A 27,131-nucleotide genomic window follows, 5' to 3' on the forward strand; every position below is an offset into this window, starting at 1 on the left:
TGCAACTTAGCAAAAAAAATTCAGAAAACATCACTCAGTTATTGAAGTCTAATAGAGGCTTTGTGAGTAACTGCCACGGATTGGCCCTCCAGTCCTAGTGTAAAGTTTGTAACAGGAGGAAAACAGACAAAATACCGAAAATGTATCATTTGAAACATATTAAGTGGAAAAATCAAATATAGAAGGCAGATCAAATGAATTGTATTGTCTACAAATGAAGAAATGAGCTGAATGCCAACAGTGGCTGTGTTTTATGATGAAAGATAATATCTGAGTAGTACTTGTGAAAATAAACTGCACCCTCTCAGGAAGGCCTGGAAAAGTGATGCTCACAGTTAAGCATGTAGATGTAATGGCTAAAACACTCCACAGAAAAAGAAAACCTTGGATTTGATCCCAAGTCCAGCTCTAGATAACTCTTCAAAACAAAAAAGAGAAAATGGCATTTTACATTTTCCCCCATCAGAATAGCAGCAAAATATGCAATCATCGGAGCAGAGAGGAAGTGGAGGACTGAGAAACAGTGAGCGAACCTAAATCTGTTTGTGATTTAATGGTGCTGTGGCTTTGCACCTGACCTCAAAACTGTTCATTTTGCAGGTACCATGGCTCACTAGGCTAATCCTCTGCCTGTGGCGCTGATACTCCACGTTCTAGACTTGGTTGGGGTGCCAGTTCTGTGCTGGTTGCTCCTCTTCCAGTCCAGCTTTCTGCTGTGGCCTGGAAAGACAGTGCAGGATGGCTCAAATGCTTGGGACCTGCATCCACATGGGAGACCAGAAGGAAGCACCTGGCTCCTGGCTTCGGATTGGCCTTTTGGGGGTGAACCAATGGAAGGAAGACCTTTCTCTGTCTCTCTGACTCTGCCTGTCAAAAATAAAAATTTGAAAAAACTGTCCATTTTAAAATAACTTTGTCTTTTTATCTTCTTGTGGTGCATTGGCTTTGGGAAGTAGGTTGGCATGGGGACACAGGAAGTCACCTGGATCATCGGCCACCTTGTGGGCTGCCTTAGATGTGGGAACTGAAGGCACCAAGATCAGCAATGGGGTCCAGTTCTGAAGTTAGACGTGAGGACTCTGGGGGCTGGCTGAGGTATCTCAGCTTCCTAGCAGGTCCTGGAGGCTGGGGTGTCTCATCTTGCCAGGCTCTGCCAGATTTCCCCAGGTGCCAAAGTCTGTGCTACAGGACAGGATGCTGATGCCTTCCTGCCCCCCACTCCTGGCCTATTCCCACCGCTTGCCTCATTACAAGCAGTGCTGGTTTCTTTAATGGATTCACTATTATGTACATGGCAGTTTAATTTTCTGACTTTGTGTTGATTCTGAAACCAGATGCTATGGAATTACAGAGATTTATTATATTTACCCAGAATAACTGAAGTGCTGTTTGTAAAAATTCACCTGAGTATTTATTTTAAATACATAATTCAAGGTTTAGATGGTTTCATTTTTAGATGCTTACTTTTGGTAGCAACCACAATATTTTGACAAAAATATTTGTAGAAATTTCTTCCAACCATAAATTCATATAATATAAAATGGGTGTTGTGACTGATGTTATCATTTGCTGCTGACACTGTAAGTTCATGAAACCTGAGGAACTCAATAGCAAAATCTGCCAATTCAGTAAGAGATGGAGCTCACTTTTGCTTTTCATTCCTTTCCAGTAGATGTCTCCCAGACTTGTTTCCATTACAGAGAAGATTCCTTTTTTGCTATGTTTTATGTTTTTAGGTGGGAATGCTGCTTTCATTTTACCACCACAATGCTCTTGGCAAGGGCCTGTAATGGAAAGATTGAAGAAATGCTGAGATCCCTTTCCATGCCAGCTCAGTAAAGTAGAATAAACAGGAAATCAGATGTCATTTAAGGAATTTTTTCCCAAATGTACAAGGTTTTATATATATATATATATATATTTTATATTTATATATTACATATTATATAATATTCATTATATTATTATATTAATGCATTATATAATATATATGTTATTTATTTTATTATATATAATAAAAGAACAAGCACTTTCCAAAAACAAATACAGTGGTAACATTAAGTGGTTTGGAGTGCTAGTTTGTTGTGTTTTTTATCTCAGCATAACAATTATATTATTTTGTATGCATCAAATATTACATAAGAATGTAAAATGATCTTTAAAAAAGAGAAGTAAATACAAGAAAAGTAAGCATTACTAATATGCAGCAGTACATATTTATTCTTTTCAAATGGTTCAAAGCTTACAAAGCCCATTATTAATAGGATAACCACACATGTGAATTATGACTTAGCAATATAGAGCAAAAAGGAAATTACATATTTATATTAAAAATATACATGCAAATGCATAACAGTCTCTCAAGTGCTCAGCATACACTGCTTCAAAAGCAGGAGGCATGAAGCTGTAGAAGTTTGAATATGCACAACATACTGAAATCTCTCAACCATAAAAACTGTACCTAATTTGCCATAATAGTTTCTTTCTTCAAATATTTGGATCTGAACTCAAGCAAAGAAAATAATTGAACACCAATGATTTTAATACTATGAAAATATAAACAGGTTAACAGTTGCAAAAACCTTGAAAACTATGGAGTTTATGAGAATGAAAATAAAAAAGGCCATATCGGATCTATTTCATTGTGGCTCTATGGTTTTTTTTTTTTTTAATTTAAGATCTCTCTTCTTCCCCCTCCCTCTTTGTAACTCTGCCTTTCAATTAAATAAGTAAACCAATCTTTAGAAAAAGGATGGACAGAGATGACTGCACATACCCGAAGGAATAGATACACAAAGGGAGAACGTCAGATACATGTAGTCTCCAAGTGCAGGATTAGACTGATACTGAACAATCAGTGGTAGGATGACAGCTCCACTGCAGTTATTTTCAGATCAGTGGCAACCCTCATTTCCACAATCCAACTTGCAGAAGTCAGAATTTAGAATTCTTTTTTTCCCACTCAAGGATTACCTGAGCCACACGTACTGAAAAGGAACTAACAGGGAGGATCTTCAAGCACAAATAGTCATCATTCAATCTCAAACAAAGCCAGAGCTTTAAATGCTAAGGTTAGTCTGAAAGATATCAGCACTTTTAGCTTCTTAGGGAACACACCCTATATCTTTTTTAAGAAAGCTTTTATTTAATAAATATACATTTCATAGTTACAACTTTTGGAATATAGTAATTCATCCCCCATACCCACCCTCCCACCCCCAAGTCATCACATCTCTTACTGCCTCTCCCATCCCATTCATCATTAAGATTAATTTTTAATTATCTTTATATACTGAAGATCAACTCTATACTAAGTAAAGATTTTAACAGTTTGCACCTACACAGACACACAAAGTATAAAGTACTGTTTGAAGACAAGTTTTACCATTAACTCTCATAGAACAATTTATGAAAGACAGAGGTTCTACATGTGGAGCAAGGGCACAGTGACTCCTGTTGTTGATTGAACAACTGACACTCTTATTTATGATGTCAATGATCACCCGAGGCTCTTGTCATGAGCTGGCAAGGCTATGGAAGCCTTTTGAGCCCAAAAACTCTGTCAGTATTTAGATAGGGCCATAGTCAAAGTGGAAGTTCTCTCCTCCCTTCAGAGAAAAGTACATCCTTCTTTGGTGGCCCCTTCTTTACACTTCAATCTCACTCACAGAGATCCTTCATGTAGTTTATTTTTTTTGCCACAGTGTCTTGGCATTCAATGCCCAAAATGCTCTCATTGGATTTTCAGTAGCTCTATTTTTTTTAAATTTTATTTAATAAATATAATTTTCCAAATAGAGTTTATGGATTACAATGGCTTCCCCCCATAACTTCCCTCCCACTCGCACCCCTCCCATCTCCCACTCCCTCTCCCATTCCATTCACATCAAGAATCATTTTCAATTCTCTTTATATAAAGAAGATCAGCTTAGCATATATTAAGTAAAGATTTCAATAGTTTGCACCCACATAGAAACACAAAGTGAAAAATACCGTTTGAGTACTAGTTATAGCATTACTTCACATTGGACAACACATTAAGGACAGAGATACCACATGAGGAGTAAGTACACAGTGACTCCTGTTGTTGACTTAACAATTTGACATTCTTGTTTATGGCATCAGTAATCACCCTAGGCTCTAGTCATGAGTTGCCGAGGCTATGGAAGCCTTTTGAGTTCGCTGACTTAGATCTTATTAAGAAAAGGTCATAGTCAAAGTGGAAGTTCCCTCCTCCCTTCAGAGAAAGGTACCTCCTTCTTTGATGGCCGGTTCTTTCTACTGGGATCTCACTCACAGAGATCTTTCATTTGGGTCATTTTTTTTCCAGAGTCTCTTGGCTTTCCATGCCTAAAATACTCTCATGGGCTCTTCAGCCATATCCGAATACCTTAAGGGCTGATTCTGAGGCCAGAGTGCTGTTTAGGACATCTGCCATTCTATGAGTGTGCTGTGTATCCCGCTTCCCATGTTAGATCGTTCTCTCCCTTTTTTATTCTATTAGTATTCACAGATGCTAGTCTTGTTTGTGTGATCCCTTTGACTCTTACACCTATCAGTGTGATCAATTGTGAACTAAAATTGATCCCTTGGACTAGTGAGATGGCATTGGTACATGTCACCTTGACGGGATTGAGTTGAAATCCCCTGGCACATTTCTAACTCCACCATTTGGGGCAAGTTCGTTTGAGCATGTTCCAAACTGTACATCTGCTCCCTCTCTTGTTCCCACTCTTATATTTAACAGGAAATATTTTGCAGTTAAATTTCAACACCGAAGAATAAATGTGTGTTGATTACAGAGTTCAACCAATAGTATAACTAGAACAAAAATACTAAAAGGGATAAAATATTAAATTGTACATCAACAGTCACGAAAAGGACTGATCAAGTCACTGTTTGTCAAAGTGTCCATTTCACTTCAACAGGTTTCCTTTTTGGTGCTCGGTTAGTTGTCACTGATCAGGGAGAACATATGATATTTCCCCCTTTGGGACTGGCTTACTTCACTCAGCATAATGTTTTCCAGATTACTCCATCTTGTTGCAAATGACCAGGTTTCATTGTTTTTGACTGCTGTATAGTATTCTATAGAGTACATGTCCCATAATTTCTTTATCCAGTTTACAGTTGATGGGCATTTCAGTTGGTTTCAGGACTTAGCTGTTGTGAATTGAGTTGCAATAAACATTAAGGTTCAGGCTGCTTTTTTCTTTGCCAATTTCATTTCCTTTGGTAAATTCCAAGGAGTGGGATGGCTGGGTTGTATGGTAGGGTTATATTCAGGTTTCTGAGGAATCTCCAGACTGACTTCCATAGTGGCTTCACCAGTTTGCATTCGCACCAACAGTGGGTTACTGTCCCTTTTCCCCACATCCTCGGCAGCATCTGTTGTTGGTAGATTTCTGAATGTGAGCCATTCACTGGGGTGCGGTGAAACCTCATTGTGGTTTTGATTTGCATTTCCCTGATTGCTAGTGATCTTGAACATTTTTTCATGTGTCTGTAGGCCCTTTGGATTTCATCTTTTGAAAAATGTTGAGATTCTCGGCCCATCTCCTGAGTTGATTGTTTTCTTGTTGTGGAGTTCCTTGATCTCTTTGTAGATTCTGGTTATTAACCATTTATCTGTTGCATAGTTTGCAAATATTTTTTATCATTCTGTAGGTTGCATCTTCATTTTCCTGTTTCTTTTGAAGTACAGAAACTTCTCAATTTGATGCAACCCCAAATATTAAATTTGCCTTTGACTGCCTGTGCCTCCCAGGTCTTTTCCAAGAAGTTTTTGCCGGTGCCAATATCTTGAAGGGTTTCTCCAATGCTCTCTAATAATTTGATGGTGTCGGGTGTAGATTTAAGTCTTTAACCCATGTTGAGTGCATTTTTGTGTAAGGTGTAAGGTAGGGGTCTTGCTTCATGCTTCTGCACGTGGAAATCCAGTTTTCCCAGCACCATTTATTGAATAGACTGTCTTTGCTCCAGGAATTGGTTTTAGATCCTTGATTAAATATAAGTTGGCTGTAGATGTTTGGATTGATTTCTGGTGTTTCTATTCTGTTATATTGGTCTATCCATCTGTTTTTGTACCAGTCCCATGCTGTTTTGATGACAACTGCCCTGTAGCATGTCCTGAAATCTAGTATTGTGATGCCTCCGGCTTTGTTTTTGTTGTACAAGCTTGCTTTAGCTATTCAAGGTCTCTTGTGCCTCCACATGAATTTCAGCATCATTTCTCTAGATCTGAGAAGAATGTCTTTGGTATCCTGATTGGAATTGCATTGAATCTATAAATTGCTTTTGGGAGAATGCACATTTTGATGATGTTGATTCTTCCAATCCATGAGCATGGAAGATTTTTTCATTTTTTGGTATCCTCTTTTATTTCTTTCTTTAAGATTCGGTAATTCTCATAGTAGAGATCTTTAACATCCTTGGTTAAGTTTATTCCAAGGTATTTGATTGTTTTTGTAGCTATTGTGAATGGGATTGATCTTAGCAGTTCTTTCCCAGCCATGGCATTGCTTGTGTATACAAAGGCTGTTGATTTTTGTGCATTGATTTTATATCCTGCCACTTTGCCAAACTGCTCTATGAGTTCCAATAGTCTCTTAGTAGAGTTCTTTGGGTCCCCTAAATAAAGAACCATATCATCTGCAAAGAGGGATCATTTGACTTCTTCCTTCCCATTTTGTATCCCTTTAATTTCTTTTTCTTGCCAATTTCTTTCTCATACCTGCCCCTTAGGTAGTCTTCTCTACTTGAGTTAATGGCAGCTTCTGCAGTTGCTCTGCTGAGATCCACAGTGCAATTCTTGATTAATATCTCTTTCACAATTCCTCTCTTGTCTGTAAAGAAATCTTATCAACTTTACTTCAAAAATGGGTCCAGAGGCTAGAAATATCTACCTTTAATTCACCAACAGCTGCAGTCTATATTAGTAGGCTAATTGCTTTTCTTCATTTTTAATAAAATACTCAGTTAATTGATTTTAATGCAGGAGTCTGCTACAAGTGAATGATGAAAACTGTTTATGTGATCAGGATAAAAAAAATAAACTATGAATTCTTCATTTTCTTTTGCAAAAATGTTAGCAGTGATAACATTTGCTGGAAATAAAACAGGATTGTATCTTCCCTGGGGCATAGCAAGAAAATATTTCATTATATCAATGACCTTGAATGGTTTACAAGTAGATAATAATTAAGTTTGTTAAGGAACCATTTCAATACATGGTTGCTATGGAATTTTGACTGGTATGGATAAGTTCAGAGAATTTAAAGAATTTTTACTAAGAAAGGCAATAGAAAAACTGGTGATAATTGAGGAATGTGGAATTCTAAGAAGTTTTCTTTTAAAAATAAATCAACTACAATATGTTTTTACAGTGCTTTAAGTGATCTGGTAGAGAAGGCTGTGTTTATTCTATATACTTTTGTTTGTATGTGTAGGTAGTACAAATCTTGAAACATATTTTATAAATTTACTGTGACAAAATATAATGTATGCTAGCAAAATTGAGACTTTAAAATGTCAATATTGTTTACTGCCCTCGTCTATACTCTTGAAGAACAGTGGTTTTCTTACTTGATATCTAATGAATTCTTTACTTGGTGGTGTTTTAAAAGTATGTCATTGTAAAAATTAAAAGAAAAATCAAGAAAAGAAGGAAGAGGGAAGATGGGAGCAAGGGCGAGAGAGAGGGTTGGTGGGAAGTATTACTATGCTCCTAAATCAGTACATATGAAATGCATGGAATTTGTTCACCTTATGTAAATAAAAAATTAAAAAAATAATTCTGTTTAGAACTTCAGTTGCTTTATAGTTCATGGTTAGATGTGGTACATTATTAAATGGCTCAGAAATAGAATTAGTTTCATTTTTTAAATTTGGAAGGCATAGAGACAAAGATATAGGGATGTAATGAAAGAGCTAAATTCTTCATGTCCACTTGGGGTTGAGTCAACAGAAATGGCACTCAGTCAAGGTCTCCTAGGTTGGCAGCAAGAGCAGTTTTCTGTCTCCCAGGATCTGGATTATCAGGAAGCTTGAGTCAGGTTCTAGAGCCAGAAATGAAACTCAGGGACTCCTACATGGTATGCAAGCATTTTAACTGCTAGGTTACATACCTACTCCACAAATAAAATATTCTAGCATAACTGAACATTGAAATGCTGAACTGAAAGTTGACCTATCATAAATTTATGTGATAATAAACAGAAACACTCAGGATGCTGAATATAATTTATCCATTTCTTTCCCTCCCTAGGACTCCGAGAAAAGGATGACATGAGGCAGCTGTGGGAATCTCTTAGGTGTAGACACTTGAGAATTAACATTTTTATTGGAAAGACAATACTGGGTTATGCTGCAAATTTGGGCTTTAGGTTTCATAATTTATTTTCATGAAATTAATTTTATTTTCCATTTAGAGTTCTGATTGTTTCTTGTAGTAATAATTATTACTCTTTATGCAGAAGTGTAAGTTTACCTACTTAGAGCATTGAATGTAGTAAATTATCCAAAGGAGATAGCTGCTGTTGAGAGCACTGCATTTCTAGTAATAATTTCTATTACTGTATGAGTGTCTCTAGAACAGTTGCCACAGAATTGGTGTTCTTTTCCTTTTGAGAATTACCCTAACAGTTGCCTTGGAAACCCCAGGTCAATGAAGTGATCCTAACCATCCCCAAACTTAGAGAAAGGAAACTAGGACATTGACTTCATCCTGGAAGGTTTTTATTTGTGGTGAAGAAATGAGCAGAAGTCATCAGACACTTTGGTTATTAACATCTGTTTTGTTTAGATAATTCTGATTTCACAAGCTGGGAATTTGTAGAACTGTTGCATGTGCATGTATATATTTTGCTGCATCAAAATAGCTGCTATATGTTATTCAGATTTGATTTTTTATATTCTTAGAGTTATGCTGTAGGATTTATGTCTAGTAAAATCTGATTCTTTCCTCACTTCCATTTGGGATTGTCCTTTAATAAAGAAATAAGAATTTTAATTACTGTTTTTTGAAGGCCACTTCATATATATTTAAGTTTCATATCAGCTCTGCAAAGTAGGCATTTTATCTTTGCAGATGAGGAGACAGATGCTGAGGAGCAAGATAATTGGCTCAGTCTTGTGACAGACTAACATGTTGCAGGACCTGGGTTGGAACCAAGACTGGTTAGTTAAGCACATGTTGTCTCTACTACTCAAACCTGAATCACACATTTCCCCATATTTCTTCTTATTGTGCCTTGTCTTCATTTGAGTTTGGTTTACCAGTCTCTGGTCCTACAGAAGCTGGGGATGTTGAAGTAGGGCTTGGGATAGGGTACAGGCTTCAGTGCTGCTGACCAGGGAAGGGGCCAGCCAATGAATGATGATGGGTACAGTTCAGCTAGCTGGGAATTATGATGTCTGTTTGATGTCTGACATTACCAAGAGAACACCAGACCCTGGACAGATGCTTCATGAGGTACAGAGTATCCTTCAAGAATCATGTTGAAAAATGGATTTCTCTTCTTGTCTCATTGGAGTCAACCTAGCTGAATCCTTTAGCTGCCTTTTCTTCCTGGGGCATCTCAGTTACTTGTTAGTTACTTGGGAAGCTTGTTTCTGAATTTTGGAAAGCAAGAACTTTTTAGTGTGGATCATCACTCCTTCAGCTAAAATTGCCTTTTGCTGCTCCAGAGCCTGAACTCTTGCCCAATCTCTTTCCTTTCTCAAACTGCCAGCTACCTCCATGAAAAAAGGAAAAAATAGCTGCACCCTAGGTTTATTTTCTTGTGCGTTCCATGATGCTGTTATCTCTTTGTCCTAACATAGTAACCAGGTTATATAATAATCTAATAAATATTAATGGGCTAACACAAATATGTTAGAGGAAGATTTTTTTTTTTAACAGGGAACTCCATTCTGTCTGTCTTGATCTAACTCCTTGGTGACCTTAGCGATGAGAATTGTAATCTACAGGCTCTGTGAAGACACAAACTCCATGAAGTACGAGATTTCTCTTGTCTTTTTTTAGTGCCTGTTTGTTGAAGGAGGTAACAGTGACCGTTGAATGACAGAGTGGCTGCTTTTGGAGGTAGAAGCAAACAAGTATCCACAAAGCAGCATCTAAACAGGAGATGAAGTGATTTGCTCTTCACATTAGTTGGCAGGTGCATTCTCTTTTAGAGAGTGAAGATGGGCTGGAGCTGCAGCTCACTAGGCAAATCCTCCGTCTTGTGGCACCACCACACTGGGTTCTACTCCCGGTCGGGGTGCCAGATTCTGTCCTGGTTGCCCCTCTTCCAGGCCAGCTCTCTGCTGTGAGCCAGGAGTGCAGTGGAGGATGGCCTAAGTGCTTGGGCACTGCACCGCATGGGACACCAGGATAAGTACCTGGCTCCTGCCATCGGATCAGCTCGGTGCGCCAGCCACGGCACGCCAGCCATGGCACACTGGCCACGGCGGCCATTGGAGGGTGAACCAATGGCAAAGGAAGACCTTTCTCTCTGTCTCTCTCTCTCTCTCACTGTCCACTCTGACTGTCAATAAAAAAGAGAGAGAGAGTGAAGATGATACAGAATCCATGTTAGAGAGGGTAGTTTGTAGGGAGGGAGGTGAGGTTGGGAAAATGCTATTAGGGTGAAGCCTTTCTAATAATGTTCTCACAATTATGCATCCAATAAAAGCAATTTGAAAGATGAAATTTAGCCATTCCTTAGCATTATATGACAGTGTCATTGACACTATCATCATAAATGGCTATGATTTTTCTTTTTTTTTTTTTTTGACAGGCAGAGTGGACAGTGAGAGAGACAGAGAGAGAAAGGTCTTCCTTTTGCTGTTGGTTCACCCTCCAATGGCTGCCACAGCCAGCGCACTGCAGCTGGCACACCGTGCTGATCTGATGGCAGGAGCCAGGTACTTATCCTGGTCTCCCATGGGGTGCAGGGCCCAAGCACTCAGGCCATGCTCCACTGTACTCCCTGGCTACAGCAGAGAGGTGGCCTGGAAGAGAGGCAACCCAGACAGAATCCGGCGCCCTGATGGGGACTAGAACCCGGTGTGGTGGTGCTGCAACACAAAGGATTAGCCTAGTGAGCCATGGCACTGGCCAAATGGCTACGATTTTTCAACATGCTATATAATAGTGGTTTAAACTGTAGGGAAAATAAGAGGACTTGGTATACATACTCTAGAAAATAAACTATTGGTAATCTATCACAGATTATTATTTTTATTATAAAATTTAAAAATTTAAAAGCCATGCTTCTTTCCACTGTGGCTATCATGGACATGCCTTGGTTGTTCAATAAGTATTTGTTGAACACAATAATAAACAATTGAACAGATGAGTATAAAAAAGCCTATTGATGAATTTCTTGAGAAAAATAAATCAGGAATTGGATTAAAATAGAGGAGTAGAGAGGGAGCTTACTGTTGTAATCTAGGAGAAGATAGTATGAAAAAATGGAGAGTACAGTCTCAAGGAAGAGTTAGGGAAAAATGGCAGAGGAAACTCCACACAAATTAGAGGGACACTGTGGACCATATGCAGGGTGTGGACATGTACAACTCAGAAACCCAGCAGCCAAGAACCTCAACAGTAGCTCAGGAGGTGAGACCAGACTGGAGCAGCCCAAGCCACTGGTAATAAAGTTGCAGAAAGATCCTGGTGGGAATCCAGCTAGGAGCCCTAGGTGGGACAGTGTACATGCCAAACTAGGCTTGTTTCTTTCTCCATGACCACCCTGAAACTGGCATCCTGTAACAAGCTGATAGAGGGCAGGCACCATTTTGGACATATGTAACAGATGCACCAGTTTGTATCTGCACACCCAGCAACCAGCAGAGCAGAGAAACCTGAATTTGGTGGGAAGGACTAATAGGGGACTTGGTGCTCATGACTGTGGGAAGCTTGTGTGCTGGGACTGTGAAAACACTGAGGCTGCATGGGAGGGCTCAGGGTATGGCTGGTACTTTGGGCAGTCACTGTGGGAAGTTACACATACTCAGGGCTCACTGATTACCTGGTGAGGATCACTGAATATAGGTCCCCCACATATGTGCCAGGGGTCAGAATATATATAGAATCTACTGCTGCTTTCCCAGGAGCATTAACAACATGACTGGTTTGGAAGTATAGCAGACAGAATTCAAATCAGCACTCTTATAGAATGCTAGTATTGTATAGCTGACAGAATAAAAAACGGAGAGAACGATCCATCATGGGAAGCGAGATACACAGCAGACTCATAGAATGGCAGATGTCCTAAACAGCACTCTGGCCTCAGAATCAGCCCTTAAGGCATATGGATCTGGCTGAAATGCCCATGAGATTATTTCAGGCATGGAAAGCCAAGACACTCTGGGGGAAAAAAAAACCTAAATGAAAGATCTCCGCGAGTGTGATCCCAGTGGAAAGAACGGGTCATCAAAGAAGGAGGTACCTTTCTCTGAAGGGAGGAGAGAACTTCCACTTTGACCATGGCCTTGTCTAAATATGATCAGAGTCAGTGAACTCAGGGGGCTTCCATAGCCTAGGCAGCTCATGACAAGAGCCTAGGGTGATTACTGAGGCCATAAACAAGAGTGTCAATTTGTTAAGTCAACAACAGGAGTCACTGTGCACTTACTCCTCATGTAGGATCTTTGTCCTTAGTGTGCTGTACATTGAGATTTAATGCTATAACTAGTACTTAAACAGTATTTTTCACTTTATGTTTCTGTGTGGTAGCAAACTGTTGAAATCTATACTTAATGTATGCTAAACTGATCTTCTGTCTATAAAGAGAATCGAAAATGAATCTTGATGTGAATGGAAGCGGAGAGGGAGTGGGAAAGGGGAGGGTTGTGGGTGGGAGGGACGTTATGGGGGGGAGCTATTGTAATCCATATGCTGTACTTTGGAAATTTATATTCATTAAATAAAAGTTTAAAAAAAGAAATGTGCCAGGGGATTCCAATTCAATCCCATCAAGGTGGCATGCACCAATACTATCTCACTAGTCCAAGTGATCAATTTCAGTTCACAATTGATCACACTGATAGGTCTAAGAGTCAAAGGGATCACACAAAAAAGACTAGTGTCTGCTAATACTAAATGATAGAATCAAAAAGGTAAAGAATGATCCATCATGGGAAGTGGGATACACAGCAGACTCATAGAATGGCAGATGTCCTAAATAGCATTCTGGCCTCATAATCAGCCCTTAAGGCATTCGGATCTGGCTGGCCTCAGAATCAGCCCTTAAGGCATTCGAATCTGGCTGAAGAGCCCATGAGAGTGTTTCAGGAATGGAAACCCGAGACACTCTGGGGAAAAAAAAATGACCTAAATGAAAGATCTCTGTGAGTGAGATCCCAGTGGAAAGAATGGGGCCATCAAAGAAGGAGGTACCTTTCTCTGAAGGGAGGAGAGAACTTCCACTTTGACTATGACCCTGTCTGAATAAGATCGAAATTGGTGAACTCAAAAGGCTTCCATAGCCTTGGAAACTCATGACTAGAGCCTAGGGAGATTACTGATGCCATAAACAAGAGTGTCAATTTGTTAAGTGAACAACAGGAGTCACTGTGTACTTACTTCTTAGGTGGGATCTATCCTTAATGTGTTGTCCAATGTGAAGTAATGCTATAACTAGTACTCAAACAGTATTTTACACTTTGTGTTTCTGTGTGGGTGCAAACTGATGAAATTTTTACTTAACATATACTAAATTGATCTTCTGTATATAAAGATAATTGAAAATGAATCTTGATGTGAATGGAATGGGAGAGGGAGTGGGAGATGGGATCGGTGCGAGTGGGAGGGAAGTTATGGGGGGGAAGCCATTGTAATCCATAAACTGTATTTTGGAAATTTATATTTACTAAATAAAAAAGTGAAAAAAAGAAAAAAAAGAATGCTAGTATTGTAGGGGGTGGTTCAACCCATTATTAAACAACAACACCCTCTCACATCTTCTGTGGTGAACTATATCTAACATACTTACTATTTTAGAATTAAGGGTTGTTTTGTTGGCATCTTATGTGTTTCACTATAAAATTTCTTCATATATTATGGATACCATTAACTTATCAGGTATATTTTTCCTTTTCCTTTTTTTTGAAAGATTTGCTTATTTACTTGAAAGTCAGAGTTACACAGAGTGAGAAGGAGAGTCAGCGAGAGATAGGTCATCCATATGTTGGTTCACTCCCCAGTTGGCCGTAATGCCCGGAACTGTGCCGATCCAAAGCCAGGAGCCAGGCACTTCCTCCAGGTCTCCCATGAGGACTTAGGGGCCCAAGGACTCAAGCCATCTACTACTGTTTTCCCAGGCCATAGCAGAGAGCTGGATCAGAAGTGGAGCAGCTGGGACTCAAACTGGAGCACATATGAGATACTGCCACTCTAGGCAGAAGCTTTTTGATTTGATTTCTGTATTGATTTTGTTTCTTCTCATTTTACTAAACTCACTTATTGCTTCATTATGTTTTTGGTTTATGCCATCAGAATTTTTGTCTAGACCAATTCTTGTCAGTTGTTTTCTTTCTCAAACTACTCTCTTACTAATGATAGTAAATATTTTTATTTGTACCAATACGTTTTCTGTGATAACTTTTTGTCATTGTAGTGTGACAGTAGTCATAGATAAATAAATCCATGAGCATAGCTGTGTTCCAATAAAACTATCACTAAAACCTGAAGATGCCTACAAGTGAGAGTTTGAAGGTGGAGAATTCTCACCCCTATGTTGTGATCATATTTGTGAATAGACATCTTTCCTTCTTCCTTTCAATTTCACTACTTTTATTTATTTTTATTGCTAGAATCTTCACTACAAAGTTGAATAAAAGAGTGAAAACAAATTACTATCTTGTTCCTGATATTAACAGTAAAGTATTTTATTTTTTGTCATTAAATATGTTTTGGAGTTTTATTGTACATACTCTTTTTCATATTGATGGAGTATTATTGTATTTTCAATTTCCTGAGATTTTTTAAGTCAGGAGACCATGTTAAATTTGTCAAACACCCCTATCCACTGAAAAAGTATAGGGAATGAACCCCCCTATGCAGGCAGAAATAAACTAGAAAAGCTGCCTTAGGCCTCAGGAACAACAGGAAAGAGTGATACAAAATCAGGCCGACTTTATCTTTTCTTTTCAAAGATTTTATTTATTTATTGTACAGATTTATAGACAAAGAAAGAGACAGACAAGATCTTCCATCTGCTGGTCACTCCCCACATGGCTGGAGCTGGACCAATCCAAAGCCATGAGCTTCATTCCAAGTCTCTCACATGGGTGCAAGAGCCTAACACCTTGGGGCATCTTCCACTGCTTTCCCAGGCCAAAGCAGAGAGCTGGATCAGAAGTGTAGCAGCTGGGACTTGAACTGGAGCCCATATGGGATGATGGCACTGCAGGCAGAGGCTTAGGCCACTACACCACAGTGCCGACTCCCAGACTTTATCTTGAAACTTAACTTTACTTTGAAGTTATCCCATCTTACAGATGTTCATCTGCATGTTCAGGCTGTTGAAACAGGATGTGGTATTCAATGCTAGTGGCCCAAATGATTTGTGAGCTCATTTCCTTTTAGAAATTAAAATTTTTTGTATGATATATTATGCCCAGTTCAATTGTCCACAAAGACCACCAAGGAGCCTATACCGCTGTAAAACACATGAGAATTTTATTGCAGGTCTGGACCTGGGCTCTCAAATATCATTGATACCACGGGTCTGGTTGAAAGCCCCAACTCTTCAGTTAACAAGGTTTTTATAGGGTTTTCAGAGACAATCTATACATTATAGCACCATTCAGCAAATCATCTCATTCCACAGGAAATTCAAAGAACATCTCTTAAAATTGGTTAGTGCAGGGATTAAACATGACAATAGGTCTGATCTGATTTCAGCATCATTTAAACAATCATTTATTATTTTTCACTTTATGTTTCTGTGTGGGAGCAAACTGTTGAAATCTATACTTAATGTATGCTAAACTGATCTTCTGTCTATAAAGAGAATTGAAAATGAATCTTGATGTGAATGGAAGGGGAGAGGGAGTGGGAAAGGGGAGGGTTGTGGGTGGGAGGGATGTTATGGGGGGGAGCCATTGTAATCCATAAGCTGTACTTTGGAAATTTATATTCATTTAAAAAAGTTAAAATAAATAAATAAATGTACATGCACATAATTATAGCCCACCTGCCTATTTAAAAGAAATGTTAAAGGATTTAAAGGGAGACTTAGATTCCAATATAATAGTATTAGGGGACTTCATTATACCACTTTCAGCAATGAATAGATCAACCAGAAAGAAAATCAACAAGAAAACAGCAGACTTATTCAACACTATAGACCTAAGATATCTATATTTCTATACCTATAGATACCTACGGAACTTTTCATCCTATAGTTCCAGAATAGACTTTTCTCAGTAGTGCATGGAAATTTCTCTGCTTTTACTGTATCCCTTAAGTTTTGATATGTTGTGTTGTTATCTTCATTTGCTTCCCGAAAATTTTTTGAATTCTCTTTTGACTTCTTCTGTGACCCACTGTTCATTCTGGAACATGTTGTACAGTCTCCATGTGTTTTCATATGATCTAGAGATTCCTGAGTTGCTGATTTCCAGCTTCATTCTATTGTGTTCCAAGAAGATGCATGGTATGATTTTGATTTTTCTGAATTTGCTGAGGCTTGCTTTATGGCCTAGTATGTAGTAAATCCTAGAGAAAGTTCCATGCACTGCTGAGAAAAATGTGTGTGTATTCTGGAACTGTAGGATGAAAAGTTCTGTAGATATCTGTTAGGTTTATTTGGTCTATAATGTCGATTAAATCTACTGGTTCCTTGTTGATTTTCTTTCTGGTTGATCTGTCCATTGCTGAAAGCAGGGTATTAAAGTCCCCGAACACTATTGCAGTTTGATTACAATGTGTCATGGCAAGGATGTTTTCTGGTAATGTCTATTGAAAGTTCTGTGTGCTTCCTGTACTTGGATGTAAGTTTTCTGCTAGCATTTCACTAAAAATGCCTTCTAATCCTTTCTCTCTCCCCATGCCTGCAGGAACTCCTAGAATCAGAATGTTGCCTTTTTTATAGTATCCTGTAGATTCCCAATAATCTTTTTTAGATTTCTAATCTCCTCTAATTGTGTTTGGTTTGACTGTATACTTTCCTGTGCTCTGTCTACTAAGTCTGATATTCTCTCTTCTGCCTCACTGATTCTATTTTTAAGGCTCTCCACTGCTGCATTTTTTATTTGTTCTATTGAATTCTTCATTTCATTTTGATTTCTCCTTAATATCTCAGTTTCATGTCCTGTTGAATTCTTCCTTTCATCTTGATTCCTCCTTATCATTTCAATTTCATGGGAGAGATTTTCTTTCATGATCTTCATGGATTTCAGTAGTTTGTGCATTTGCTTTTGATTACTTCTATGTAATCATATGATCAAATTTTTGAGTTCTATTTCTTGCATTTCTTGTATCTCATCACCTTCATGATCCAGTATGGAAGTGTCATGTTCTTTTGGGAGTGTCATGATGTCTTCCTTATTTTTGTTTCTCATATTGTTGCATTTATTGTTTAGTGTTTTTGAGATACTCATCTTTTTTTTCTGCTGTGATGGTTTTTATCATTGTATTATCACTGTAGATAAATGGACGTTCTGCTTTCAGTGAATCTCTAGAGGCTTATAGTGGGTGTGGCCAGAGAGCTCTGTTCAGTTCTCAAGGGTAAAGGGTATGCCTAAGGTGACACATCCAGGTTTGGCACGGTAAATCTTTTTTTAATCAGAAGGGAGTTATATTCTGTTCAGCTGAGCTCTTCTCCTTGATGGAGCCCAGTGCCTGAGTACTAAATCAAGTGTGTATAATATTTACTCTGTGCCAAGGACCACATAAGGATCTGTGCTCCCCATTGGGACCTCTGTCCTTAATGAGTTGTACTATGAGAATTAATAGCAAATCTAGTCTTCAAACACCTGTTTAGCTGGGAGCCTAGAAATAGTGCTCAGGCAAGCAATATTGTGAAAAATTAGTTCTAAGTAATATGAAAGATAACCCAGACAAAACAGCAGTCCAGCAAATCATTCAACCTCACTGAAACTACCAGCAGACACACCCTTCATTTTCTATTAAATCTGTTTATAAGAAGACTTAATTTGATGAACACTTGTAAGAAGCCATGGGGACTTAAACAGGGATGAAGAGCTGTTTCTAATGGGTAGTAATGGAGGTGGAATGGATTACTTGCACAGCTATTATCTAGATAGGAAATAAAAGAGCTACTGCAACTAGATGCATCATAGCATTTGTAGCCCTCTTATTATGGGATAGTCATGCAACCTAGGAAAAGTGTTCCTCCTGAGGGTATCATGAGGAATTAACTGTAAATCAGGTTTATATAAATCAAGAAATGACATTGTCAATTGGAAGGGATAAAAACACACATTTTCAGTAAAAATGAGAGCCACCTGTAGGAGCAGGGAATAATACAACAATAAAAGGTTATAAAAAATTATAGTAAAGTTAAATTAATGCAAAAGTGCACTACAGGGGCCAGTGCTATGTCACAGCAGGTTATCGCCCTGACCTGAAGTACCGGCATCCCATATGGGTGCCAACTCAAGACCCGGCTGCTCCGCTTCCAATCTAGCTCTCTGCTATGGCCTGGGAAATAGTAGAAGGCCCAAGTGCTTGGGCCCCTGCACCTACATGGGAGATCCGGAGGAAGCTCCTGGCTTTGTATCAGCACAGTTCTGGCCGTTGTGGCCAATTGGAGAGTGAACCATTGGATGGAAGATCTCCCTCTCTCTCTGCCTCTGTTCTTTCTGTGACTTTCAAATAAATAATCTTTTTTTTTTAAAAAAAAAAAGTGTACTACATTTATGCTCCTGCTTCTCTGTTGCAATGGGTATCCCCTGGACAGACTTCATTCCATGTTCTTGTCTCAAGGCAATTAGGAATAGAATGAAGACATGTAGAAAAGGGGGATCATGAATGAAAAAGGCATTATGCACTCAGTAATACAGGAAAATTCAGATGAGTGTTGCAACTTATAGTGTTTGAGGTTGTCCCTTTAAAGAATGAGGGTGATGTGTGGGACAACATCTACTTGCATATTCAAATAGACCTTGGGTAGTGGAGTCTAATCCAGATGTGCACACAGATAAGTTGAAATTTCTCATGGGTATATAGGTCACCACAAACTCATTCCCTTGTGCTGCACACAACACATTATCCAGAGCTGGGGTACACTATTATGGCTGGAATATGTGTCACTTCATATGCCTATGATTTCCACTACAATAATGTGGGGAAAGAATCCTGGGTGGCCAACAAAGCAGCTATAAAAAAATAAATTTGTAATTGATGAAGATGGTATTCCAAATAACTGTTGCAATAACTGTTATTCAACTTTGAAATATTTATTAACAAAATTTACACAGGAGAGCACAGTTCAATTCATATACTTGATCCCACTCTCAATGAGAAACCAAAACTGCAGGATGTATAAGAGAAAAATATCTGAAATACGGTTAACCACTCTCTGTCACAATTCATCATGACAACTGCCCAATACCTACTAAGGTGTGATTCCACCAAAGAATTCTTCCAGACAAATTATATTTCAGGGACTTCTCTCTGTAATCTTGCTATATTTTGTGGAAGTTCACCTAATAATAAAGGTATTTCCCATTACAATACAGTCATAGGCTTTTTTCTTTCTGTGAGTTGTCAGGTAACCATTGAGAGATGATGTATGGTACATGACGTTCCTATGTGTGTATGTTTTCTCATTTCTGAGTCTCTTCTTGTGAATTGATTAATGGCAGAAGAATTTTTTCACATTCATTAAATTGACATTTTACTGTTTGAATTCTCTTGTTTGTTGATGTTTAATTTCTTGTTTTTTAAGATTTTTATTTATTTATTTGACAGGTAGAGTTACAGACAGTGAGAGAGACAGAAAGGTCTTCCTTCTGTTGGTTCACTCCTCAAATGGCTGCAATGGCCAGAGCTGCACTAATCCAAAGCCAGGAGCCAGGTGCTTCTTCCTGGTCTGCCATGTGGGTGCAGAGGCCCAAGCACTTGGGCCATCTTCTACTGCTTTCTCAGGCCACAGCATAGAGCTGGATTGGAAGAGGGGCAGCTGGGATAAGAACTGGTACCCATATGGGATGTCAGCATTGCAGGGGGAGGATTAACCTACTGCTCTACGGTGCCAGCCTGATGTCTAATTTCTGGCTATGGTTTGTTCCAATCTACTGCACTTGAAGGATATCACCTTTTTTGAGTTGCATATTTATTCAAGCCTGAATTCCATGAAAATATACTTCCACACTCATTACACTCCTAAGAAACCCCTTATGTGAATTCTCTGATGTATAATAATTGATTTCTGACAAATGGCTTTTTGTCACACTAATAATATTTCTGAACTTCTTCATTTTTTAATGAGTTACTTTATTTATTTGAAAGACAGTTACGGAGAGACAGAGAAGCACAAAGAGGTCTTCCATCCACTGGTTCACTCCCCAGATGGATGCAATGGCTGGAGCTACAGAGATCCAAAGCCAGGAGTTAGGAGCTTCTTCTGGGTTTCCCACCTGGGTGCAGGGCCATCTTCTACCGCTTTCCCAGGCCATAGCAGAGAGCTGGATCAGAAGAGGAGCAGTTGGGACTAGAACCAGTGCCCACATGGCATGCTGGCACTTCAGGCCAGGGCTTTAACCTACTGTGCCACAGCGCTGGTCCCAACCTTTCTTCCTTATGGGATTTCCAGAAAAAGGCTCTGTCACATGGTTATGCTGATTTTGGAAAAAGTCCTTCACATTCATTATATTTAAGTTTTCTCCTTCATTTGAACTGCATGTGTTATGAGGTATTCCTTCTGGAAAAAGTCTTTCTCACATTTATTACAAGATTTCCACCATGTACTAAATTCTCTGCTGTTATATTGTGTGATTTTGGCAGTTTCCAACACTCATTCCATTCATAAGGTTTCTCCCCGATGTGAATTCTGATGTTTTATGAGGTGTTACTTGAGGATAAAAGCTTTTCCATATGCATTATATCCAAAGTGTTTTCCCCCATATGAATTAGATGATGTGCAATGAGGGCTGAATTATGGGAAAAAGCTTTCCAAGTCATTATGTTCAAAAGGTTTCTCTTCATGTGAATTTTCTGATGCATTCTGAGATGTGACTTATTCCCAAGGAATTTTCTACAGTCATTGCATTCATGAAGTTTCTCCCTGGTGTGAAGTCTCTGGTGTGATATGAGCTATGATTTATAACATGATTTCTAAAGGCTTTTCCACACTCATTAGATTCATAAGGTTTCTGCCCTGTGTGAATTCTGTTTGATATGAGGTATAATTTATAGAAAAATGCTTTTCTGCAGTCATTACATTTATAAGATTATTTCCCTGGGTGAATCCTCTGATGCATTTGGAGTTGGAACCAAAAGTTTTTCCACAGTCATTATACTCATGAAGTTTCAACACTGTGTGCATTCTCTGGTGCATTATGAGGTTTGACATTTGTCCAAAGGGTTTTCCAGTCATTAAATTCCTAAGGTTTCTGCCCTGTGTGAATTCTCTGATGCACGATGAGGGTTGACTTATGGCTAAATGCTTTTCCACAGTTATTCCATTCATGAGTTTTCTACCCTGTGTTAATTCTCTGCTATGATATGAGGTTTGTCTTTTGTCCAAAGGCTTTTCCACAGTAATTACACTCATGAGGTTTCTCCCCTGTGTGAATTCTCTGATGTTTCCAAAGGACTGATTTTTATCAAGAGGCTTTCCCCTGGTCATTACATTCATGGGTCTCCCTTGTGTGAATTCTTTATTGTGATATGAGGTGTGACTTTCATAAAAGGTGTTGCCACAGTCATTACATTTATGAGGTTTCTGCCCTGTGTGAATTCACTGATGCATGATGAGGTCTGACTTTCGTCCAAAGGCTTTCCCATAGTCATTATATTCATATGGTTTCTCACCTGTGTGAATATGCTGGTGTATGATGAGGTGTGACTTTTGTCCAAAGGCTTTTCCACAGTCATTACATTCATGAGGTTTCTGCCCCATGTGAATTTGCTGGTGTTTGATGAGGGTTGACTTTCGTCCAAAGGCTTTTCCACAATCATTACATTTATGAGGTTTCTCCCCTGTGTGAATTCGCTGGTGCATGATGAGGGTTGACTTTTGCCCAAATGCTTTTCCACAGTCATTACATTTATGAGGTTTCTCCCCTGTGTGAATTCGCTGGTGTTTGATGAGGGTTGACTTTTGCCCAAAGGCTTTTCCACAGTCATTGCATTTATGAGGTTTCTGCCCTGTGTGAATTCGCTGGTGTATGATGAGGTGTGACTTTCGTCCAAAGGCTTTTCCACAGTAATTACATTTATGAGGTTTCTCCCCTGTGTGAATTCGCTGGTGTATGATGAGGTGTGACTTTCGTCCAAAGGCTTTTCCACAGTCATTACATTTATGAGGTTTCTCCCCTGTGTGAATTCGCTGGTGTATGATGAGGTGTGACTTTCGTCCAAAGGCTTTTCCACAGTCATTACATTTATGAGGTTTCTCCCCTGTGTGAATTCGCTGGTGTATGATGAGCTCTGACTTTTTCCCAAAGGCTTTTCCACAATCATTACATTTATGAGGTTTCTGCCCTGTGTGAATTCGCTGGTGTATGATGAGGGCTGACTTTCGTCCAAAGGCTTTTCCACAGTCATTACATTTATGAGGTTTCTGCCCTGTGTGAATTCGCTGGTGTATGATGAGCTCTGACTTTTTCCCAAAGGGTTTTCCACAGTCATTACATTTATGAGGTTTCTCTCCTGTGTGAGTTCTCTGGTGCACTATGAGGTTTGACTTTCGTCCAAAGGCTTTTCCACAGTCATTACATTTATGAGGTTTCTCCCCTGTGTGAATTCTCTGGTGCATTATGAGGTTTGACTTTCGTCCAAAGGCTTTTCCACAGTCATTACATTCATAGGGTCTCTCCCCTGTGTGAATTCTCTGGTGTACTATGAGGACTGACTTCCACAGGAAGCCTTTTCCACAATGAAGGCATTTGTAAAGTTTCTGCCCTCTGTGAATTCGCTGATGGTTTATGACTTGTGACTTTTGTGTAAAGGCTTTTCCACAGTCATTACATTCAAGAATTTTCTCTCCTGTGTGAATCTGCTGATGTTTCCTGAGGACTGACTTTTGTCCAAAAGCTTTTCCGCAATCATTACATTCATAAGGTGAATTAAAACTGAGTGATTTTCCACAAGGTTTACATGTGTAGAGGTTTTCCCTTGTATTTAATCTCTGATTTATTGCAGGATGTGACTGGTGAATGACAGGTTCAACATACCTAAGGTACTTATAAAGTTTCTCTCTTGTGTGGGTTTGTTGGTGCATATTGAGGCCAAAATTTTCATGTTTAGCTTTTTCTATTTGAGTTGCTTTTCCAAAAGTGACAGTTGATTTATTATAGTTTTCTGCCATATGAATCCTCTCAGATTTATAAAACATCTTTCTTGTGCAGACGTTTGCTTGTCCAGTGGGTCCAAATGGCTGCTTCATGATGTGAATATTGTCATGCTGACCAAGAGGCTCACAGAACTGGAGAGAATTTCCAGGTATCTTAGTGTTATCAAATTTCTCTCCAGCCTGTAGTTGATCAGGCCCACTGGGCGGATACACAGTGTGACATTTACTGCATTCCTCAGGCTTCAATCCTGTATAGGTTCCCTTTTTAATAATCAGTGTTGGAATATGGCTTGAATTTAAACTAAGTGTTTTTCTTAATTCAACTCTCTTGAGAGCTGATGTCTTATTATTTTTCATAAAATCCTGATTCAGATTTTTGTCATGACTTTCCTGGTTGATCCTAATCAGGTAATCCCTTTTCATGACCACTGAAATGAGAAAAAAGCAATCATGTTACTGAATCACATGTAACTATTTCTCCTGGCATACTCATGTAAAGGGAATGAAGTCACTTGTTATCCAAGTGGCATAATATTTTCACAAAATCAGTATGAGGTACTTATTTATGACCATTATATGGCTTTTCTCCTTAATACATTCATATATTAAATTGTACCGTGAGGTTTCCCAAAGTTGAAACATGATTCTTTTTACTATGAGAATTTTTCAAGGATGGTAGAATTTCATTTGTGCTATGATGTGTGTGATTCCTACATCTCAAAACAGTGTCAGTTTCAGCCCTGGCTACTCTGCTTTCAGTACAGCTCTCTACCCATGTAAACAGGGAGGAAGTAGATAATGGTTCATGTGCCTGGGAACCTGTGAGACACCAGGGAAGACTAGATGAATTCTAGAGTTTTGGCTTCAGACTAGTTAGACCTAAGTGTTGCAGGCATCTGGGAAGTGAGCTAAGAGAGGACCTCTTTCTCTCTCTTTCTCCTCTCACTATCACTCTGCCTTTCACAAAGATGAAATAACTATAAAGTATTCTAAAAAAATGGACAAATGTTTAATAAAAACATTCACCCACTACCTAGCAACCATTTTCCCTGTCCTTTTTCTCCAGTTTATTTTTATAAAAACTGTGTGTTTTGTGCTTCTCTGATATTTCAAATATAAACATGAAAAAGTTTTACTGATCACTTACTTGTAGGTGGAGAAGAGTGAAATGTTCCTGTACTTTCAGCAAGACAACATTTAAGGAGTATGATTGGAATCTATGATTGTCTTACATTCAGTCTTCCTAGGTAAACATCATTTGTGGGATTTTTCAAATGAAAAAATACTTTGTCTCTACTCTAGGACAGCTTCCCCAAATTCCCAAGGACACCCAACACCTTCAGCTTCTCAGAAGTACAACAGGTAGAGAAAGTCACAATATACCACTGTAGTTAAACACTTCCAATCAGTTTGAAGAAAGTGTTTCTGCAAACTGGAATGTGCTCATCTTCTTTAAAAGTGTTTTCTAGCTCATTCTGAAATCATCAGTGCTGGTGACCTCCTCTAAATTCTTTCTATAAACGTTCCTGTGTGATAATTTGAATTTCTGGAGGCTTTTGATCAATTGCCTCCTATTTTCACAGAAAGATTCATTTCCTATGTTTTTTTTTTTGATAGGCAGAGTGGACAGTGAGAGAGAGAGAGAGAGAGAGAGAGAGAGGTCTTCCTTTGCTGTTGGTTCACCCTCCAATGGCCGGCGTGGCCAGCGCATTGTGGCCAGTGCACCACACTGATCTGATGGCAGGAGCGAGGTGCTTCTCCTGGTCTCCCATGGGGTGCAGGGCCCAAGGACTTGGGCCATCCTCCACTGCACTCCCGGGCTACAGCAGAGAGCTGGCCTGGAAGAGGGACAACTGGGACAGAACCAGTGCCCCAAACAGGACTAGAACCTGGTGTGCCAGCACCGCAAGGTGGAGGATTAGCCTAGTGAGCCGCAGCGCCGGCCCCTATGCATTTCTTATTTTTTTGTTTGCTTATTTTTCAATGATACTAAAATAGGAGAGAAATCACACTTCAAACTCCACCCTTAAAGAAATCTGAGCCACTCAACATAAACCCACGAGGCTACTTGACCTTGGTCTCAAAATCTCATTACTTTCTTGGTTAGTCTAGGATCACTTATTTTCATGTTTTATATAAATTCATGCTTAGTTTATGATTTCTTTTTTCAAAGATTTACTTTATTTATTTGAAAGCTAGAATTATAGAGAGAGGTAGAGACAGAGAGAAGTGGTTCACTCCCTATATGGACACAACAACCAATACTGGGCCAAGATGAAGTTAGGAGCCAGGAGTGTCTTTCTTGTCTCCCACATGGGTACAGGGAACCAAGGACTTGGGCCAACCTCTACTCCTTTCTCATGTGCATTAGCAGAGAGCTGGATTAGAAGAGGACCAGCTGGGACTTGAACTGGCACCCATATGCAATGCTAGTGCTGCAGGCTGGAGCTTTAACACACTGCACCACAGTGTCATTCCTAGCTTCATAATTTCTGATGTCACAGCACAGAGGCTTACTCATGACCATCTTTTTTGAAAGATTTATTTATTTATTTGAAAGTCAGAGTTACACAGAGAGAGGAGAGGCAAAGAGAGAGTACGGTCTTCCATCCAATGGTTCACTCCCCAATTGGCCTCAATAGCCAGAATTGTGCTGATCTGAAGCCAGGAGCCAGTAGCTTCTTCTGGGTCTCCCTTGGGTGCAGGGGTCCAAGGACTTGGACCATCTTCTACTGCTTTCCCAGGTTATAGCAGAGAGCTGGATTGCAAGTGGAGCAACTGGGTCTTGAACTGGTGCCCATATGGGATGGCAGCACTTCAGTCCAGGGTGTTAACTCGTTGCACCACAGCACCAGCCCTGTGACCATATTTTAGCATTTACTTATTTACTTACTTGAGAGTCAGAGACACAGAATGAGAGATAAAGACTGAACAGAGGTTTGCCAGCTATAGGCTCACTCCTCAAATGTTTCCAACAAACTATAATTTTCTTATTTATTTGAGAGGCAAAGAGGAAAAAAAGGAAAGAAACTAAGAGAGAGAGAGTTCACATTTATTGATTCCGTCCTGAGAAAGTTCTATTCCTGGGCAAAATCATGAGTGGGTACTCAATTTGAGAAATGAGTTAGAAATATGTTTCTGGGGGCCAGCGTTGTAGCATAGCAGGTAAAGCCACCACCTGCAGTGCCAACATCACTTATGGGCACCAGTTCAAGTCCTAGCTGATGCACTTCCGATCCAGCACTCTGCTATGACCTGGGAAAGCAGTAGAAAATGGCCCACGTCCTTGGACCCCTGTACCCATGTGGGAGACCTGGAAGAAGCTCCTGGCTCCTGGCTTTGGATCAGTGCAGCTCCAGCCATGACAGCCAATTGGGAAGTGAACCAGTGGATGGAAAACCTCTCTCTCTCCCTCTCCTTCTTCTCTCTCTGACTTTCAAATAAATAAATAAATCTTTAAAAAAAACAGAAACATTAATCTTAAAAAAAAGTTTCTGAACATTGCCTAATTAACAACACCGAAGGAACTAATAAGTGCATGAAAGAAAAGGTATGAAAGTTTAGAGAAGGACAAGTTAGAATTTGGGGAATTCTCAAACCTAGATAACAGCCTTAGTAACATCAGAAAATGATTGGATTTTTTTTTTATTCAAA

The 27,131-nt window shown here is 39.2% G+C and overlaps 1 protein-coding gene across 3 annotated transcripts in view; it reads right to left on the reverse strand.

Annotated features, from left to right (window-relative positions):
• Positions 1-1,676: 1,676 nt before the first annotated feature.
• LOC149121642 (uncharacterized) overlaps positions 1,677-27,131 on the reverse strand; it is a 49,580-nt gene continuing 24,125 nt past the window's right edge. Inside the window, exon 4 of one of the 3 annotated variants that reach the window (XR_016222269.1) lies at positions 1,677-1,784. Coding sequence is in view for 1 of the 3 variants with exons in the window: in XM_089315069.1 (XP_089171195.1) it covers positions 21,921-23,905 (1,985 nt within the window). In the remaining 2 variants the exon portion in view is untranslated. Of the gene's footprint in view, positions 1,785-20,426; positions 23,906-26,047; positions 26,335-27,131 lie in introns of those variants that run through there. The other 2 variants (XM_089315069.1, XR_016222268.1) reach the window with 2 other exon arrangements.

This window comes from Oryctolagus cuniculus, chromosome 16 (assembly GCF_051225735.1).
Source record: "Oryctolagus cuniculus isolate XC-2025 breed Fujian yellow rabbit chromosome 16, ASM5122573v1, whole genome shotgun sequence".
Taxonomy (NCBI): domain Eukaryota; kingdom Metazoa; phylum Chordata; class Mammalia; order Lagomorpha; family Leporidae; genus Oryctolagus; species Oryctolagus cuniculus.